Source organism: Cyanistes caeruleus, unplaced genomic scaffold, assembly GCF_971803275.1.
Source record: "Cyanistes caeruleus unplaced genomic scaffold, bCyaCae1.hap1.1 HAP1_SCAFFOLD_101, whole genome shotgun sequence".
Taxonomy (NCBI): Eukaryota; Metazoa; Chordata; class Aves; order Passeriformes; family Paridae; genus Cyanistes; species Cyanistes caeruleus.
The window spans coordinates 481,148-502,664 of NW_028255903.1; the positions used below are offsets into that span (position 1 = coordinate 481,148).

A 21,517-nucleotide genomic window follows, 5' to 3' on the forward strand; every position below is an offset into this window, starting at 1 on the left:
GGTGCTCAGCAAACCGTTGCCACACTGGGATGTCTCTGCCATGGCATTCCTTGTGGAGGTGAGCCTGATGGCCAGCACTACCTCGTTCAGCTCCCTGCCAGCCCTGTCCCCTGGCATAGCCACAGCTGCCTGGGACGTCACCCGCGCCCTGTGCTGCTGCCTGGGCCCAGCCCTGCGCACTTCCAGGCTCCTGCCGGTTGGCTCCCCTCTCACTGCCCTGTGCCTTTCAGCTCCTAGATTGCCTGGACTTGAGTGACTGTGGTGACAGCCTAATGGACATCTTGTATAAGTACCTGTGGTACAACTCCACAGAGATGCATCACCAGGTGCTCAGGGCTCTCCTCCTGCTAAAGGACCGTCCCTCCATGGTGAGAAGGGGGCAGCAGCTGAAGCTGTGTGGGCAGCATGAGGCTGGGCAATGCTGTCACTTGGCCTTGGCTGGCCTTTGCCTTGGGCGCTGAGGCAGCTCCTCGCAGCTCTCCTGCCTCCTGCTTCAGCTGCCCGAGTGCTTTGGGACAGCCCTTTGGCCTCTGGGCCCTGCGGCAGCTGCCCGGGCTTTCACACCCTTGTGTTCTGCACAGGCCGAAAGAATTCAGAGCCTGACAGGAAGACTAGTGCACCTCCTGTGGGACTTGGACAGTGATGTGGCCAGGATGAGCATTGCTCTCCTGAGCTATATTTTCACGGATGAAGACACCCCAATATCCTGGCGCAGGGCCCTGCAGCTGGCTGAGCCGCTCCTGAAACTCCTGGACAATGTAAGGCTCTGTGCCCCAGCCACGGCCACTGCCTGCTGCCCGGACACTTTGTGCCCTGTGCATTTGCAGGCCTGCGCCAATGTGGGCCACAAGAAGCCAATGATGAGGTCATTTTTCCTTCCTTCCTTTCATACAGCCCGATAGCCAGGTGCAGCTGCTCTCCATGTTTCTCCTTCAAAGAGTGATGTCTTCGGCAGAAGAAGAAGGAAGAAAGCCCCTGAAGGAACGACTGTACCAGAGCCTGCTCCCACTCTTTTTCCACTGCCAAGATGAGAATCGGCATGTGGCAGAGGTGAGGACTCCTGGGCTGCTGCTGCGCCTTGGCAGGGGGCTCAGCTGCCTCCTGCCCTGACGCAGGCTTGCAGGCTGCAGCCTCCTCCAGCCCTTGGCACTGGGACACTCCTGTGCCCTGCCTTGTGGGGCCATTTGCGGCTCTCTGCTGCTCCCCAGGCCTCTCGGACAACGCTCCTTCGCGCGGCTCACTTCCTGAAGAGGCCAGACCTGGAGAAAGCTGTGAGGAAGGAGAAGCTGTGGAAGTTTGCCAGGCTCGTGGTAAGGACGGCCTGGAAGTGCCAGCCTCAGGCTAGAGAAGCCCCCTGGCCCCGGTGCTCAGTGTGTGGGGCTGGCAGCTGTGCCTCTGCCCACTGCTGCACCCGGGGGCCGCACGGCTTCTTCTCCAGCCCCCTGTGGCCCCGAGCCGGGTGCCGATGGAGCCCCGGCCCAGCGGGGCTGCGGGCCGGGCCGGCACCGCGGCTCCCCGGGCAGCAGCCGGCCCTCTGCCCCCTCCAGAGCCCGGCGCCAGCGGCTGCTGGCCGGGCCTCAGGGATGGCCGGGCACGGGAGGCCGGGGCTGGCCGGAGGCAGCAGCGCCCGGCCGAGGGGCAGAGCCCGCGCCAACCCTTCCCTCCTGCCGCTCTCTCCAGCTGGCCGACCCCAGGATCCCCTTGGCCGAGCACCTGCGCCGGGCCCTGCAGTACCTGCAGGACCCACAGGAGACCCTGCGAGCGGCGGCCATCAGGGTCATCGGTGAGTCCCGAGCCCGGGCTCCCTCCCCGCCCGCCGCAGCTCGGCCCCAGCCCCGGCTGCTGCCCCGGCTGCGGCACCCGGGCCCGGCGCCTGGAGCCCCGGCTGCCCTCGGGGCTGCTGCTGCCGGACTCTGGCAGCCGTGCCCTTGGGCTGAGTCAGGATGCCACAAGGGCACGGGCTGAGCCCTGCCGGGGCAGGAGGCCGTGTGGCCACAGGGCTGGCAGCGCCGCTGGCAGGGAGCTGTGCTGCTGGGACCCTGACAGGCTCTGTGTTCTCAGGGATGGCCGGGGAACAGCTGAGGGGGCAGCAGGCAGAGCTCCAGGTCTTGTGCAGAGGTGAGCCACGGCAGCAGGCTGACAGTGGTGGCTGTCGGAGGCAGCTGCAGCCCTGGCCAGGCTGTGGAGGGCTCTGCTCCCTGTGCCGATGAGGGGCGGCGTGGGCAGAGCACAGCGAGATTTCAGGGCCACGTGGGGCATTTGTGGCCAGCAGCTTCGGGCTGACCCCCTTGGTCCCTGCTCCCTCCTGGCCAAGGCAAGAGCCAGCTGGCATGGCCCTGGCAGGGGGCTCTCGCTGGGCCCCCACAGCTCTGGGGTGTGACCGTGGCTCTGTTTGTCTCTCTTGCAGCCCTCGAACGCCTGATGGAGGACAGAAGCGGTGCCGTGTCAGACCTGGCACTTGAAACGCTGTATGTCCTCCGGGCCATCCAGAGTGCCCGATATTCCATCCTGCAGAGGATGCAAGACCAAATCCTCAGGGCATGGAGGACACGGCCTCGTCTGTCGGGCCTGGGCTGGCTGCGCTGCTGGAGATGTGCTCAGCGCTGACCTGAGAGGCTCTGTCTTCCGGGGCCACATGGGCCAGCCAGGATTTTTTATTTCATAAGGGTTGTTCTTTTCCTTTTTTCTCTTCTTTTTACTATGTAAATAATATAGGATATGTTAGGGCTGAGAGGCTCTATCTTCTGGGGCCACATGGGCCATCTGTTATTTTTTTTTTCATAGAGATTGTTCTTTTCTTCGCTTCGTTTCCATCTAGTATGTAAATAATATATGATATGTTATAAACCACAAGAGTCCCAAGACCTTTCTTTTGCTGCCCAGGGTGTGCGGGGCATAGGGGAAGAGAGGGAAAAGGGTTCTTGTGTTCAGCAACCTGCCGGGGCATGCAGTGGTGCAGGGGAAATGGCCAGAAGCCCCTTGGCCTTTGGTGGTTGTGCTGAAGCCACAAGCCCTGTGGCAGGCAGGAAGCGCCATCTGTGTCCTGCTGCCCGTGTGTTGCTGCCGTGATGGCTGAGGAGCTGCTGGAGCTCCTGTGGGGCTGCGGCGCTGCTGCCGGGCCAGGCTGGGGGAGCCCCTGAGGGCACGGGGTGCTGGGAGGCCGTGAAGGGATGAGGGGCTGCGGAGGCCCAGATGGGACAAGGCAGTGGGAAGGCACGAGGGGGATGTGTGAGGGAGTGGGTGGCAGGAGGTTCCAAGGGGACAGAAGGCCCTGGAGGAGCCGGGGTGGTGGGAAGCACTGAGGAATTGGGTGTCAGAGGCCATAAGCAGCCCCCGGGCAGCCGCCTGGTCCCTGACACCCGGCTGCTCCGGTGCTGCCCCAAAATGTCCCCAGGCCTGCAGCAGAAGGCCTGGATGCTGGGACACCACCCCAGCGGGAGGGTGGGGACAGCCCGAGGTGCCCAGGCTGGGCTGGCTGGGGACATGGAGGGCAGGGGGTGCTGCCAGGCCACGGCCACTGGGTGCCTCCAGGAAGGGGCAGTGGGCAGAGGCAGGGCTAACAGCCAGCCCGGGCCCTCACGGCTGCCCAGGCCACGCTGCTGTGACTGAGGCCCCCCTGACACAGAGCTCGGGCCCCACAGAGCTGCTGCCACCATGGGGAGGGTGGCGATGTCTCCTCCGGCAGGGCTGCCCAGTGGCTGCTGCCCAAGCGGCTCTGGAGCCCACAGAAACAGCAGCAGAGTGTGCCCAGGAACAGCAGCAGCCCCAACGTCGGCACCTGCGCACTGAGGCGTCCGCAGCAGCCGGGTGCCAAACAGGGGGAGGCTGTGGGCACAATTGCCTTTGCTTTGGCAAAAGGCTTCAGCAGAGTTGGCCACAATGGCTTTCTCTTCACTTGCAGCATTACAACAACGCTTGCCAGCTTCAACTGCAGCCTGTGCCCGTGACTGACTTGGATGGCCGTGCTTGAGGGTGAGCTCGCCTTCCACACTCAGGTGTCCCAAGGCAGAGGCACTGGCACCATCCTGAGAAAGAGAGAGAGAGAGAGAGAGAGAGAGAGAGAGAGAGAGAGAGTCTGATGGGGCAGCTGCCCTCCCTCTCTTCTGTCCAGGCACCTTAAAGACACATGAAACCAAATCCTGGACTTGCTTGGAACAAAGGAAGAAGCAGCATGCGCTGAAAAAAAGCAGGGACTTACACAGCTCAGTTTTGCTCTCCACTTGGGCAATCCCAGAATCCCTGAGCACTTGGTGTTGCAAAGTATCATCAACATCATGCAGTCTCCAACCATCCTGCCATGGGCACAAGTGGTGTGCAGGCACAGGTGTCACTAAAATTGGGAGAACACTTTTCCATGTTGACCTTTTCCTCTCCTAGATTTCAAGCAAAGATGAAAACATCATCTGGTGAATGACAGGTGAATAGTATAGCTCACAGAACTAGGAGTAGGAGTCTCCAGTGGCCCATGGTGTGTCCATTCAACCATTGTTAGATTGTCCAGTTGGAGCTCAGCGCGGTGCAGCCCGGGCACAGGCACCAGGCTGGTCCATTTCAGCATCCCAAAGTCTTGGTGGCTCCCTGTGCACCCGTTGTCTCCTGAATCCATTCTTGAACTCCCAGTTACTGCTGTGCCAGACATGAGAACACAGGAACAGCTTGTTTGGCTCATTCTTGCCTTTGCTGCTCCTGCCTAAAGGAATCATCAGGACTATATGCTGATGGAATGGGATCGCCGAACAGCAGGGACTTTTTTGTAGTTTCTAAAACTAAAACCTTGTCTGACTGTTCAGACACTCTAAAATCCAGGGTGAGAATGACAGCTTTGGTATGGAAGAATCCTAGAAATCTTGACTTGTGATTTTTCTAGTCAAGGATTTGAATGCCAGTGTGGAAATTACCAAAATATTCAAACTTGTTTTCATTGGCAACCCCTTTGAAATGGCATCAGCACACCTCCAGGGGACAGGGTATGACAGTGGGGACAGTACTTGGCAGCTCATGGCTTCAGATGTGGGAGGTAAATATTTTGCCTAGGTACACATTGAAGTTCAAGTTTTCCCAGGGTTTGGATTGACTCGTCATTGCAGGTAACTTTAATCAATGCAAAAGGATGTAAAAGCAGAGTTTCTGGAGAATGTGCACTAGGGAGGAAATAGGGAGAAAACCTTGAACACAGCCAGCAGGCTCTGGAAAAATTTATAAAAGTTACAGTTAAAAATAGATGTAGCTTTGTGACTGTTCAGACAGGACTCCTTGTGTCTGGAGGTGATCGTAAGATGCTTTAAAATCTTAGGAAATTCGGGAACTCAGAAAGAAAGTTAGGCTTGGCAAGCCCTGGGAAAAGTAGGCCCAGGGAAATGTTAGGCCTTGTGCTTGCTAAAGATCAGGTCAAACTGCACCTGTGTAATCAATATATGATAAATGATAGAATTGTTAGATGTGATTAGATATAATTATTGTTTAAAGAACATGAGGAACAATGTTAGGGGGCTGGGGTGGGATCACGAGAAATCCATGCTAGGGTAAAAACAATGCATACAATAGAACAATGTAAGTTTAATAATTAATATGTAATTTATATAACGATAGAGTATAAAACATGTTCAACTCAAAAACAAATCGGGTCAGATTTGGGTCTGTGTACCCCTGACACCCAGAGCTCTTCAATAAAGCACCTTCATATAATCATTGTGTGATGATGTGTGTGCCTGAACTCTAACATTTTGGTGACCCAGATGGGACCTTGTGAGTGCTGCTGAGCGAGCTGGCGACCCGATCCTGCTCCAGCCGGCACCGAGGGATTCTCGGGGAGCCCATCGGCCGCGACCGTCTGCGCTGCTCACAGCGTCCCCAGGAGAAGAGGTAAGATGCTTTCACTTTGGTTTGGGTGCCTGCCAATAAGACGCAGCAAAAGCTGCGCTTGGTTGGGCTAAAGGAATTCCTGTTGGGATTGCCTGGGCGCCGTCCGTCAGACGACTGCGAAAGCGTTGCAGGTTCGGCATTTGTGGTGTATTGTAGTTGTGACATGGAGAAGCTTAAAGGGGTTTTGGGCAGCAATGCTCTCATAGCAGGTATTTCTCCTTTGGGGTGCTTATTAGCACACTGGAAACAAGGTCACTTTGGGGAAGAATTACATATGGCTAAATTAATTTTGGTGAGATCTCCCCACGGAAAAAGACCCCTGTGACACTGTCTCATCTGTTGGTAGCTATAACCTCTCTCTTTCTTTACTTTGTTTTCTTTCTCCCCTCTCTCTCTCTCTCTCTCTCCCCCTCTCCTCTATCACATAACCCTTGTTATCACTAAAATAAATGTACATTATTGCTGTTGTGATTTAAACTGAAATCCCTTTGTGTCCTTTTTGCCCTCTGAGATCAAAGAAACTTCTCGCGACTCCCACTGGCGTTAGCGAATCGTGACATTTAAACTGGAGTCACGGGCAGGATTTCTGACAGACAGAAGGGGCTGCAGGTTTGTTGTGCAGTCTGTATTAGGGGAAAGATGTTTTGCTCCAGCCGCACCCAGCCCGACACTCCCAAGAGAGTGAGCGGTGTCTAGAAAGCAAGGGGGGCAACTCGAATTTCCCACAAACTGCACACGCCGAGGTGAAAAGCACCCCACACTCACTTGAGGGCTCTGTCTGCAGAATTTCACAAAAGATCTCTTAGTGCAAAAGGGCGGGAATGTTTTTGTTGATGTTGTGTGTGTGAATTTTGAGTGTTTTGTGTAACGAAGAGACAATCAGAATTTTAAACTGAAAGAGTGCCTCCCGAGCAGATTTGGTCTTTTTACCCACACAGGGAAGCAAAAAGCAGTGTGTGTGTGTGTGTGTCTGTGTGTGTGTGTGTGTGTGTGTATAATTGAAGTTTATACCTCCCTGTAGTGGTTTTAAACCAGTAACTAAAAAATTACTTATTTCTTGTTGTGAGATATGGATTAGAACAAGAGCAAAACAGGCTAAAAACTTAAAAGGAATAAAGACAGTTTATTAACAAACTACAAGAATAAGAATACCAGAATAAAGTTTCAGAAAACTCCCTTTTCTTCTACATCTTAACTATTTCTCTGTACACATGACAACATAGAGACAAATAACTTTAGGACTCTGGTGGTTAAAAACAGTCTTAATTCTTGCTACAGTCTTTTCATCAGTCTTTGTAGAGAAACAGAAGTCTCTTTCTGTTAGCTTACAGAGTTTCTCACAAGAAAACTATTTTTCATCATAGTTTTCTATTTCTCCAATGCCAGCTGCTCGGAAATCTGTCATTAGATCTTCTCCACCGATTTCACATCTCCAAGGTGTGTATGGGTCACAGAGTTTAGGAATTTTATTTTTAAGGATAAGTTATTCAAAGGCAGAAGTCTTCTTTATTTGTCTCTGTGAGCCTTCCTGGAAAACAGTTTTCTCTTTGCCCCCCAAAGCTTCAAAATCTTCACTCAACTCAACTCCAGCAACTCACAGTATCACAAGTACTCTCTCTCTCTTCTGCTCAAAAGTTACACTTTGAATATCTCATTCCTCCTAATACTCTTATCATGAATTAAAGGAGTCTTTTTATACTATTACTGTCCATCTCCATAACTTTAATAGAAAGATATTTCAGCTGTAAAGCATCTCCTTATTCTCTCTTTCTTATTTAAACTTAACTCTTTTCTTCACTGTTTTTGGTGGTTCTATGATGTCTTCTCTATGTTGATTGTCTCTCTCTGTTTTTCTGAGAAAAGGAGTAATCTGTATGTTTATCCAGGTAGTAAAAGAATTAAAAGCTTTAGGAAAACTGCAAGAGTTCATGGTGTTAAGTTTCAGTCTAGCAGCTAAAACTGAAAACCAAGCTTGGCTGACGAGCGCTGCTTCTTTTCCCCCTCCTCTCCTCCACCCGCGGCCTTGTCGGCCTGGAGAGGGAGGGAGGAGGCCGAGACAGAGCCTTGTTACCTCCTCAGAAGCCGGAAAAAAAGGGAATAAGAGAATTCTGTCTGTACTTCTTAAGGGGGTGTTTACAAGTTGAATTCACTTTTTAATAGTCAGATCTGCTGTCAATTCTTGGAAATGACCGATAATTGGTCAGGAGGAAAAACTCCCATCAGCCACCAGCAGCTTCAACTTCCGCTCTTACTAAGCTGTCTTAAAGGTAAAGCTACCCCATGACTCCCCATTTGGCTGATGTTAGGCCAAACCATGCAGATTTAGCGCGCAGTTTAGGTCCCTTGGGATGATTTTGCTTTTCTCCTTTGTTTATTGAAATTTCAGCAGTTTTAACACTTTTTTCCCCAGCTTTTTTATCAAAATCTTCATAAAAATTGCCCCAAATGTTCTCAAAATCCTACAAAATTCCAGAAAAACTCCACAAAATTCCACAAAAATCCCACAAAACCTCCTGAAATTCCCACAAAATTCCAGAAAAATACCACCAAATTCACCAGACACAAAATCCTGAAAATTCCAGAATTATCTCACAAAATTATAGAAATATCCCACATAAATCCCTAAAGCTTTTAAATATCCCACAAAATTCTTTAAAAAATTCACAAAATTCCACAAAACCACCATAAATTACAGAAAAATCTGATGCAATTACACAAAATTCCACTAAATTCCAAAAATATCCCAAAAATCTACTCTAATTTGAAAAAACTCCAGAAATATTCCAGAAAAAAATCCAGTGAAACACCACAAAATTCTTCACGTTTTCTCAACATCCACAAAATTCAAGAAAAATCCCAGGAAATTGCAGAAAAATACCAAAAACTTCCCTGAAACATCTCAAACCCCAAACAAATTCGAGAAATATTTGATAAAATCTCCACAAATTCCCACAAAATTTAAGAAAAAACCCACAAAATCCCCTAAATTTTTTCAAAACCCAACCAAATTCCTGCAACATCTCACAAAATCTCCACCAATTTCCACAAAATCCAGGAAAAATCCCTCACAATCCTCCAACTCTCCTCCAAATCCCACAAAAATCCCACAAAATTCCAGAAACATCCCACAAAATCTCCTCAATATCAAAGAAAATTCTAGAGAAATTCCACAAAATTGCAGAAAAATCCCACAAAATTCCCCAAATCTTCTGGAAACATTACAAAATTCCAGAGACATCTCACAAAACCTCCACAAATTTCCAAAAAACCTAAGGAAATTCCCTCAAAATTCTTCAAGTCTCCTCCAAATCATACAAAATTCTGAAAAGCCCCACACAATTCCCTCAATTTTCTCCAATTTCTACCAAATTCCTGCAACATCTCAAAAAATCTCCACAAATGTCCACAAAATTCAAGAAAAATCCCACAAAATTCATTACATTTCCTCAATATCCCACAAAATTCCAGAACCATCTAACAAAATCTAAACAAATTTCCACAGACTTCAAGAAAACTCCCACAAAATTCTTGAAAACCCCTCAAAATTCCAGAAAAAAATACCACACAATTCCCTAAATCTTCTCAAAACATAACAAAATTCCACAGACATCTCAAAAATTCTCCACACATTTCCACAAAAGCTACGAAAATTCCATCAAAATTCTTAGGTCTCCACCAAATCCCAAAATATTCTAGAAAAGCCACACACAATTCCCTAACTTTTCTCAAAACCCAACCAAATTCCTGCAGCATCTCAAAAAATCTCCAACAATTTCCAAAAAAACCTAAGAAAAATCACCCAAAATTCTGCAAGTCTCCTCAAAATCCAACAAACTTCCCACAAAATTCCAGAAAAATCCCATAAAATTCTCTAAATTTTCTCAGAACTTTACCAAATTCCTGCAAGATGTCACAAAATATCCACCAATTTCCACTAAATCTAGGAAAAATCCCTCAAAATTCCTCAAGTCTCCTCCAAATCCCACAAAAATCCCACAAAATTCCAGAAACATCCCACAAAATCTCCTCAATATCACAGAAAATTCTAGAGAAAGTCCACAAAATTGCAGAAAAATGCCACAAAATACCCCAAATCTTCTCCAAACATTACAAAATTCCAGAGACGTCTCACAAAATCTCCACCAATTTCCTCAAAATCTAAGAAAAATCCCTCAAAATTCGTCAAGTCTCCTCCAAATCCCACAAAATTCAAGAGAAATCCTCAAAATTCCAGGAATTGCCACAAAATTCCCTAAATCTTCTCAAAACCCAACCAAATTCCTGCAACATCCCACAAAATCTACACGAATGTCCGTAGAAATGCCAAAAAAATCCCCAAATTTCTTCAATATCCCACAAATTTCCAGAACCATCTCACAAAATCTCAACAAATTCCCACAATATTCAAGAAAACTCTCACAAAATTTTTCAAGTCTCCTCAAAATCCCACAAACATCCCAAAAAATCCCACAAAATCTCCTCAATATCCCACAAAATTCTACAGAAATTCCACAAAATTCCACGAAAATCCCACAAAATTCCATCCATCTTCTCAAAACCCAACCAGATTCCTGCAACATCTCACGAAATATCCACCAATTTCCAAAAAATCTAGGAAAAATCCCATAAATTCTTCAACTCTCCACCAAATCCCATAAAAATCCCACAAAATTCCAGAAACATCCCACAAAATCTCCTCAATATCAAAGAAAATTATGGAAAAGTCCCACAAAATTACAGAAAAATGCCACAAACTTCCCTAAATCTTCTTCAAACATTACAAAATTCCAGAGACGTCCCACAAACTCTCCACCACTTTCCACATTATCAAAGAAAAATCCCTCAAAATTCTTCAAGTCTCCTCCAAATCGCACAAAATTCTGGAAAAGCCCCACACAATTCTCTAAATCTTCTCAAATTTCTACCAAATTCCTGCAACATCTCACAAAATCTCCACGAATGTCCACAAAATTCAAGAAAAATCCCACTAAAATCACTAAATTTCCTCAATATCGCACAAAATTCCACAGACATCTCACAAAATCTCCACAAATGTCCAACAAAATCTAAGAAAATTCCCTCAAAATTCTTCAAGTCTCCTCCAAATCTCACAGAATTCGAGAGAAATCCTCAAAATTCCAGGAAAATGTTACAAAATTCCTTCAATCTTCTCAAAACCTGACCAAACTCCAGCCACATCCCACAAAATGTCCACAAATTGCCACAAAATTCAAGAAAAATCCCACAAAATTCTTCAAGTCTCCTCAAAATCCCACAAACATCCCACAAAATCCCACAAAATTGCAGAAAAATCTCAAAAATTCCCCAAATTTACTCAAAACCCAACCATATTCCTGCAATATCCCACAAAATCTCCACAAATGTCTAGAAAATCTAAAAAAATTCACCCATAATTCTTCAAGTCTCCTCAAAATCCCACAAACATCCCACAAAATCCCACAAAATCTCCTCAATATCCCACAAAATTCTAGAGAAATTCCACAAAATTCCAGCAACATCCCACAAAATTCCCTGAATCTTCTCAAAACCCAACCAAATTCCTGCAACATCTCACAAAATCTCCACCAATTTCCACAAAATCTCCACAAAAATCCCACAAAATTCTTCAAGTCTCCTCCAAACCCTAAAAAAATCCCACAAAATTCCAGAAACATCCCACAAAATCTCCTCAATATCACAGAAAATTCTAGAGAAAGTCCACAAAATTGCAGAAAAATGCCACAAAATACCCCAAATCTTCTCCAAACATTACAAAATTCCAGAGATGTCTCACAAAATCTCCACCAATTTCCTCAAAATCTAAGAAAAATCCCTCAAAATTCCGGAAAAGCCCCACACAATTCCCTAAATCTTCTGAAAACCTTACCAAATTCTTGTAACATCCCACAAAATGTCCACGAATGTCCACATCATTCAAGAAAAATCCCACAAAATTAACTAAATTTCCTCAATATCCCACAAAATTCCAGAACCATCTCACAAAATCTCAACAAATTTCCACAAAATTCAAGAAAACTCCCACAAAATTCTTGAAAGCCCCTCAAAATTCTGGAAAATCCTCACAAAATTCCCTAAATCTTCTCAAAACATTACAAAATTCCAAAGGCATCTCACAAAATCCCCACAAATTTCCACCAAATCTAAGAAAATTCCCTCAAAATTCTTCAGGTCTCCACCAATTTCCACAAAATTCAAGAAAACTGCCACAAAATTCTTGAAAAGCTCCTCAAAATTCTAAAAAAATCCCACAAATTCCCTAAACCTTCTCCAAACATTACAAAATTCCACAGACATCTCACAAAATGTCTACAAATTTCCACCAAATCTAAGAAAATTCCCTCAAAATTCTTCAAGTCTCCTCGAAATCCCACAAAATTCAAGAGAAATCCTCAAAATTCCAGGAAAATGTTACAAAATTCCTTCAATCTTCTCAAAACCCTACCAAACTCCAGCCACATCCCGCAAAATGTCCACAAATGTCCACAAAATTCAAGAAAAATCCCACAAAATTCTTCAAGTCTCCTCAAAATCCCACAAACATCCCACAAAATCTCCTCAATATCCCACAAAATTCTAGAGAATTTCCACAAAATTCCAGAAATATCCCACAAAATTCCCTGAATCTTCTCAAAACACAACCAAATTCCTGCATCATCCTACAAAATCTCCACAAATGTCCACAAAATTCAAAAAAAATCCCACAAAAATCACTAAATTTCCTCAATATCGCACAAAATTCCACAGACATCTCACAAAATCTCCACAAATGTCCCACAAAATTCAAGAAAAATCCCACAAAATTCTTCAAGTCTCCTCAAAATCCCACAAACATACCACAAAATCCCACAAAATTGCAGAAAAATCTCAAAAATTCCCCAAATTTACTCAAAACCCAACCATATTCCTGCAATATCCCACAAAATCTCCACAAATGTCTAGAAAATCTAAAAAAATTCCCCCATAATTCTTCAAGTCTCCTCAAAATCCCACAAACATCCCACAAAATCCCACAAAATCTCCTCAATATCCCACAAAATTCTAGAGAAATTCCACAAAATTCCAGCAACATCCCACAAAATTCCCTGAATCTTCTCAAAACCCAACCAAATTCCTGCAACATCTCACAAAATCTCCACCAATTTCCACAAAATCTAGGAAAAATCCCACAAAATTCTTCAAGTCTCCTCCAAACCCTAGAAAAATCCCACAAAATTCCAGAAACATCCCACAAAATCTCCTCAATATCACAGAAAATTCTAGAGAAATTCCACAAAATTGCAGAAAAATGCCACAAAATTCCCTAAATCTTCTCCAAACATTACAAAATTCCAGAGACGTCTCACAAAACCTCCACCAATTTTCACATTATCAAAGAAAAATCCCACAAAATTCTGGAAAAGCCCCACACAATTCCCTAAATCTTCTGAAAACCTTACCAAATTCCTGCAACATCTCACAAAATCTCCACGAATGTCCACAAAATTCAAGAAAAATCCCACTAAAATCACTGAATTTCCTCAATATCCCACAAAATTCCAGAACCATCTCACAAAAATCTCAACAAATTTCCACAAAATTCAAGAAAACTCCCACAAAATTCTTGAAAGCCTCTCAAAATTCCAGAAAAATCCCACACAATTCCCACAATCTTCCCAAAACATTACAAAATACCAGACATCTCAAAAAATCTCCACGCATTTCCACAAAATCTACGAAAATTCCCTCAAAATTCTTCAGGTCTCCACCAATTTCCACAAAATTCAAGAAAACTGCCACAAAATTCTTGAAAAGCTCCTCAAAATTCTAAAAAAATCCCACAAAATTCCCTAAACCTTCTCCAAACATTACAAAATTCCACAGACATCTCACAAAATGTCTACAAATTTCCACCAAATCTAAGAAAATTCCCTCAAAATTCTTCAAGTCTCCTCCAAATCCCACAAAATTCAAGAGAAATCCTCAAAATTCCAGGAAAATGTTACAAAATTCCTTCAATCTTCTCAAAACCCTACCAAACTCCAGCCACATCCCACAAAATGTCCACAAATGCCCACAAAATTCAAGAAAAATCCCACAAAATTCTTCAAGTCTCCTCAAAATCCCACAAACATCCCACAAAATCCCACAAAATTGCAGAAAAATCTCAAAAGTTCCCCAAATTTACTCAAAACCCAACCATATTCCTGCAATATCCCACAAAATCTCCACAAATGTCTAGAAAATCTAAAAAAATTCCCCCATAATTCTTCAAGTCTCCTCAAAATCCCACAAACATCCCACAAAATATCCACGAATGTCCACATCATTCAAGAAAAATCCCACAAAATTAACTAAATTTCCTCAATATCCCACAAAATTCCAGAACCATCTCACAAAAATCTCAACAAATTTCCACAAAATTCAAGAAAACTCCCACAAAATTATTGACAAGCCCCTCAAAATTCTGGAAAATCCTCACAAAATTCCCTAAATCTTCTCAAAACATTACAAAATTCCAAAGACATCTCACAAAATCCATACAAATTTCCACCAAATCTAAGAAAATTCCCTCAAAATTCTTCAAGTCTCCTCCAGATTCCAAGAAATTCAAGAGAAATCCTCAAAATTCCAGGAAAATGCTACAAAATTCCTTCAATCTTCTCAAAACCTGACCAAACTCCAGCCACATCCCACAAAATCTCCAACAATTTCCACAAAATCTAGGAAAAATCCCTCAAAATTCTTCAAGTCTCCTCCAAATTCCACAAACATCCCACAAACATCCCACAAAATCTCCTCAATATCCCACAAAATTCTAGAGAAATTCCACAAAATTCCAGCAACATCCCACAAAATTCTTTGAATCTTCTCAAAACCCAACCAAATTCCTGCAACATCTCACAAAATCTCCACCAATTTCCACAAAATCTCCACAAAAATCCCACAAAATTCTTCAAGTCTCCTCCAAAACCTAGAAAAATCCCACAAAATTCCAGAAGCATCCCACAAAATCTCCTCAATATCACAGAAAATTCTAGAGAAATTCCACAAAATTGCAGAAAAATGCCACAAAATTCCCTAAATCTTCTCCAAACATTACAAAATTCCAGAGATGTCTCACAAAATCTCCACCAAATTTCACATTATCAAAGAAAAATCCCACAAAATTCTGGAAAAGCCCCACACAATTCCCTAGATCTTCTGAAAACCTTACCAAATTCCTGCAACATCTCACAAAATCTCCACGGATGTCCACAAAATTCAACAAAAATCCCACAAAAATCACTAAATTTCCTCAATATCCCACAAAATTCCAGAACCATCTCACAAAAATCTCAACAAATTTCCACAAAATTCAAGAAAACTCCCACAAAATTCTTGAAAGCCTCTCAAAATTCCAGAAAAATCCCACACAATTCCCTAAACCTTCTCAAAACATTACAAAATACCAGACTTCTCAAAAAATCTCCACACATTTCCACAAAATCTACGAAAATTCCCTCAAAATTCTTCAGGTCTCCACCAATTTCCACAAAATTCAAGAAAACTGCTACAAAATACTTGAAAAGCTCCTCAAAATTCTAAAAAAATCCCACAAATTTCCCTAAACCTTCTCCAAACATTACAAAATTCCACAGACATCTCACAAAATGTCTACAAATTTCCACCAAATCTAAGAAAATTCCCTCAAAATTCTTCAAGTCTCCTCGAAATCCCACAAAATTCAAGAGAAATCCTCAAAATTCCAGGAAAATGTTACAAAATTCCTTCAATCTTCTCAAAACCCTACCAAACTCCAGCCACATACCGCAAAATGTCCACAAATGCCCACAAAATTCAAGAAAAATCCCTCAAAATTCTTCAAGTCTCCTCACAATCCCACAAACATCCCACAAAATCCCACAAAATTGCAGAAAAATCTCAAAAATTCCCCAAATTTACTCAAAACCCAACCATATTCCTGCAATATCCCACAAAATCTCCACAAATGTCTAGAAAATCTAAAAAAATTCCCCCATAATTCTTCAAGTCTCCTCAAAATCCCACAAACATCCCACAAAATCCCACAAAATCTCCTCAATATCCCACAAAATTCTAGAGAAATTCCACAAAATTCCAGCAACATCCCACAAAATTCCCTGAATCTTCTCAAAACCCAACCAAATTCCTGCAACATCTCACAAAATCTCCAATTTCCACAAAATCTAGGAAAAATCCCACAAAATTCCAGAAACATCCCACAAAATCTCCTCAATATCACAGAAAATTCTAGAGAAATTCCACAAAATTGCAGAAAAATGCCACAAAATTCCCTAAATCTTCTCCAAACATTACAAAATTCCAGAGACGTCTCACAAAACCTCCACCAATTTTCACATTATCAAAGAAAAATCCCACAAAATTCTGGAAAAGCCCCACACAATTCCCTAGATCTTCTGAAAACCTTACCAAATTCCTGCAACATCTCACAAAATCTCCACGGATGTCCACAAAATTCAAGAAAAATCCCACTAAAATCACTAAATTTCCTCAATATCCCACAAAATTCCAGAACCATCTCACAAAAATCTCAACAAATTTCCACAAAATTCAAGAAAACTCCCACAAAATTCTTGAAAGCCCCTCAAAATTCTGGAAAATCCTCACAAAATTCCCTAAATCTTCTCAAAACATTACAAAATTCCAAAGACATCTCACAAAATCCCCACAAATTTCCACCAAATCTAAGAAAATTCCCTCAAAATTCTTCAAGTCTCCTCCAGATTCCAAGAAATTCAAGAGAAATCCTCAAAATTCCAGGAAAATGCTACAAAATTCCTTCAATCTTCTCAAAACCTGACCAAACTCCAGCCACATCCCACAAAATCTCCAACAATTTCCACAAAATCTAGGAAAAATCCCTCAAAATTCTTCAAGTCTCCTCCAAATTCCACAAACATCCCACAAACATCCCACAAAATCTCCTCAATATCCCACAAAATTCCAGAGAAATTCCACAAAATTCCAGGAAAAATCCCACAAAATTCCCTGAATCTTCTCAAAACATTACAAAATTCCACAGACATCTCACAAAATGTCTACAAATTTCCACCAAATCTAAGAAAATTCCCTCAAAATTCTTCAAGTCTCCTCGAAATCCCACAAAATTCAAGAGAAATCCTCAAAATTCCAGGAAAATGTTACAAAATTCCTTCAATATTCTCAAAACCCTACCAAACTCCAGCCACATCCCACAAAATGTCCACAAATTGCCATAAAATTCAAGAAAATTCCCTCAAAATTCTTCAGGTCTCCTCGAAATCCCACAAAATTCAAGAGAAATCCTCAAAATTCCAGGAAAATGTTACAAAATTCCTTCAATCTTCTCAAAACCCTACCAAACTTCAGCCATATCCCACAAAATCTCCACAAATGTCCACAAAATTCAAGAAAAATCCCACAAAATTCTTCAAGTCTCCTCAAAATCCCACAAACATCCCACAAAATCCCACAAAATTGCAGAAAAATCTCAAAAATTCCCCAAATTTACTCAAAACCCAACCATATTCCTGCAATATCCCACAAAATCTCCACAAATGTCTAGAAAATCTAAAAAAATTCCCCCATAATTCTTCAAGTCTCCTCAAAATCCCACAAACATCCCACAAAATCCCACAAAATCTCCTCAATATCCCACAAAATTCTAGAGAAATTCCACAAAATTCCAGCAACATCCCACAAAATTCCCTGAATCTTCTCAAAACCCAACCAAATTCCTGCAACATCTCACAAAATCTCCACCAATTTCCACAAAATCTCCACAAAAATCCCACAAAATTCTTCAAGTCTCCTCCAAACCCTAGAAAAATCCCACAAAATTCCAGAAGCATCCCACAAAATCTCCTCAATATCACAGAAAATTCTAGAGAAATTCCACAAAATTGCAGAAAAATGCCACAAAATTCCCTAAATCTTCTCCAAACATTACAAAATTCCAAACACGTCTCACAAAATCTCCACCAATTTTCACATTATCAAAGAAAAATCCCACAAAATTCTGGAAAAGCCCCACACAATTCCCTAGATCTTCTGAAAACCTTACCAAATTCCTGCAACATCTCACAAAATCTCCACGGATATCCACAAAATTCAAGAAAAATCCCACTAAAATCACTAAATTTCCTCAATATCCCACAAAATTCCAGAACCATCTCACAAAAATCTCAACAAATTTCCACAAAATTCAAGAAAACTCCCACAAAATTCTTGAAAGCCTCTCAAAATTCCAGAAAAATCCCACACAATTCCCACAATCTTCTCAAAACATTACAAAATACCAGACTTCTCAAAAAATCTCCACACATTTCCACAAAATCTACGAAAATTCCCTCAAAATTCTTCAGGTCTCCACCAATTTCCACAAAATTCAAGAAAACTGCCACAAAATTCTTGAAAAGCTCCTCAAATATCTAAAAAAATCCCACGAATTTCCCTAAACCTTCTCCAAACATTACAAAATTCCACAGACATCTCACAAAATGTCTACAAATTTCCACCAAATCTAAGAAAATTCCCTCAAAATTCTTCAAGTCTCCTCCAAATCCCACAAAATTCAAGAGAAATCCTCAAAATTCCAGGAAAATGTTACAAAATTCCTTCAATCTTCTCAACACCCTACCAAACTCCAGCCACATCCCACAAAATGTCCACAAATGTCCACAAAATTCAAGAAAAATCCCACAAAATTCTTCAAGTCTCCTCAAAATCCCACAAACATCCCACAAAATCCCACAAAATTGCAGAAAAATCTCAAAAATTCCCCAAATTTACTCAAAACCCAACCATATTCCTGCAATATCCCACAAAATCTCCACAAATGTCTAGAAAATCTAAAAAAATTCACCCATAATTCTTCAAGTCTCCTCAAAATCCCACAAACATCCCACAAAATCCCACAAAATCTCCTCAATATCCCACAAAATTCTAGAGAAATTCCACAAAATTCCAGCAACATCCCACAAAATTCCCTGAATCTTCTCAAAACCCAACCAAATTCCTGCAACATCCTACAAAATCTCCACCAATTTCCACAAAATCTAGGAAAAATCCCACAAAATTCTTCAAGTCTCCTCCAAACCCTAGAAAAATCCCACAAAATTCCAGAAACATCCCACAAAATCTCCTCAATATCACAGAAAATTCTAGAGAAAGTCCACAAAATTGCAGAAAAATGCCACAAAATTCCCTAAATCTTATCCAAACATTAGAAAATTCCAGAGACGTCTCACAAAATCTCCACCAATTTTCACATTATCAAAGAAAAATCCCACAAAACTCTGGAAAAGCCCCACACAATTCCCTAAATCTTCTGAAAACCTTACCAAATTCCTGTAACATCCCACAAAATCTCCACGAATGTCCACGTAATTCAAGAAAAATCCCACAAAATTAACTAAATTTCCTCAATATCCCACAAAATTCCAGAACCATCTCACAAAATCTCAACAAATTTCCACAAAATTCAAGAAAACTCCCACAAAATTATTGACAAGCCCCTCAAAATTCTGGAAAATCCTCACAAAATTCCCTAAATCTTCTCAAATCATTACAAAATTCCAAAGACATCTCACAAAATCCATACAAATTTCCACCAAATCTAAGAAAATTCCCTCAAAATTCTTCAAGTCTCCTCCAGATTCCAAGAAATTCAAGAGAAATCCTCAAAATTCCCGGAAAATGTTACATAATTCCTTCCATCTTCTCAAAATTCTACCAAACTCCAACAACATCCCACAAAATCTCCAACAATTTCCACAAAATCTAGGAAAAATCCCTCAAAATTCTTCAAGTCTCCTCCAAATTCCACAAACATCCCACAAACATCCCACAAAATCTCCTCAATATCCCACAAAATTCTAGAGAATATCCACAAAATTCCAGAAAAATCCCACAAAATTCCCACAATCTTCTCAAAACACAACCAAATTCCTGCATCATCCTACAAAATGTCCACAAATGTCCACAAAATTCAAGAAAAATCCCTCAAAAATAACTAAATTTCCTCAATATCCCACAAAATTCCACAGACATCTCACAAAATCTCCACAAATGTCCCACAAAATCTAAGAAAATTCCCTCAACGTTCTTCAAGTCTCCTCCAAATCTCACAGAATTCGAGAGAAATCCTCAAAATTCCAGGAAAATGTTACAAAATTTCTTCAATCTTCTCAAAACCTGACCAAACTCCAGAAACATCCCACAAAATGTCCACAAATGTCCGCAAAATTCAAGAAAAATCCCTCAAAAATTCTTCAAGTCTCCTCAAAATCCCACAAACATCTCACAAAATCTCCTCAATATCCCACAAAATTCTAGAGAAATTCCACAAAATTCCAGGAAAATCCCACAAAATTCCCTCAATCTTCTCAAAACACAACCAAATTCCTGCAACATCTCACAAAATCTCCAACAATTTCCAAAAAAATCTAAGAAAAATCCCCCAAGATTATTCATGTCTCGTACAAATCCCACAAAAATCCCACAAAATTCCAGAAACATCCCACAAAATCTCCTCAATATCGCAAAAAATTCTGGGAGAGCCCCACAAAATTGCATAAAATGCAACAAACTTCCCTAAATCTTCTCAAAACATTACAAAATTCCAGAGACATCGCAAAAATATCTCCACAAACTTCCACATTATCTAGCAAAAATCCCTCAAAATACTTCAAGTCTCCTCCAAATCCCACAAAATTCTGGAAAAGCCCCACACAATTCCCTAAATCTTCTCCAATTTCTACCAAATTCCTGCAACATCCCACAAAATCTACACAAATGTCCACAAAATTCAAGAAGAATTTCTCAAAAATCACTAAATTTCCTCAATATCCCACAAAATTCCAGGACCATCTCAAAAAATCTCCACAAATGTCCACACAATTTGAGAAAAATCCCACAAAATTTATAAGCCCCACAAATTTCCAGAGAAATCTCACAAATCCCCTAAATCTTCTCAAAACCCAACCAAATTCCTGAAACATCCCACAAAATCTCCATCAATTCACAGAAAATCTAAGAAAAATCCCTCAAAATTCTTCAAGTTAGCTCAAAATCCCAGAAAATCTCACAAAAATCACTAACTTTTTTCAAAACCCTACCAAATTCCAGCAACATCCTACAAAATGTCCTCAAATATAAAAAAAATTCATGAAAAATCCCACAAAATTCCCGAAATCTCCTCAAAACCTTAACAAATTCCAGAAACATCCAACAAAATCTACACAAAGGTCGACAAAATTCCAGAAAAATCACACGAAATTCCCTGAATCTCCTCAATTTCCCTCAAAATTCCATTAAAATCCCACAAAATTCCCTAAATTGTCTCAAAACTCAAAACTTTTAGCAAATGCCCCAATTTCTCATCTTCTATTGAATATTTTCGTTTTGGAGGCAAATTAAATTGAGATACATTAACTTTTAAAGGTATCAATGCCATTGTTCTTTGCCCTTTTCAAGCAATCTGTCGAGCTGTCCAGTCTGCTTTTCCATTTTCTTCACAAATTTTGGAGTTTCCTGATTGGTGTCCTTTGCAGTGCATAATTGCTACTTGTTCAGGTTTTGTATTGCTTTTATCAATTGCAGGACTGCATCTTGATGTTTAATGTGTGTGCCTTGA

General features: G+C 42.1%; 1 protein-coding gene across 1 annotated transcript; it reads left to right on the forward strand.

Annotated features, from left to right (window-relative positions):
* Positions 1-272: 272 nt before the first annotated feature.
* Positions 273-8,188, forward strand: LOC147646324 (uncharacterized). Its single transcript, XM_086873584.1, has 5 exons — positions 273-368; positions 582-758; positions 895-1,050; positions 1,209-1,310; positions 8,183-8,188. The coding sequence occupies exons 1-5, from the start codon at positions 273-275 to the stop codon at positions 8,186-8,188; spliced, it is 537 nt and encodes a 178-aa protein (XP_086729710.1).
* Positions 8,189-21,517: the final 13,329 nt, after the last annotated feature.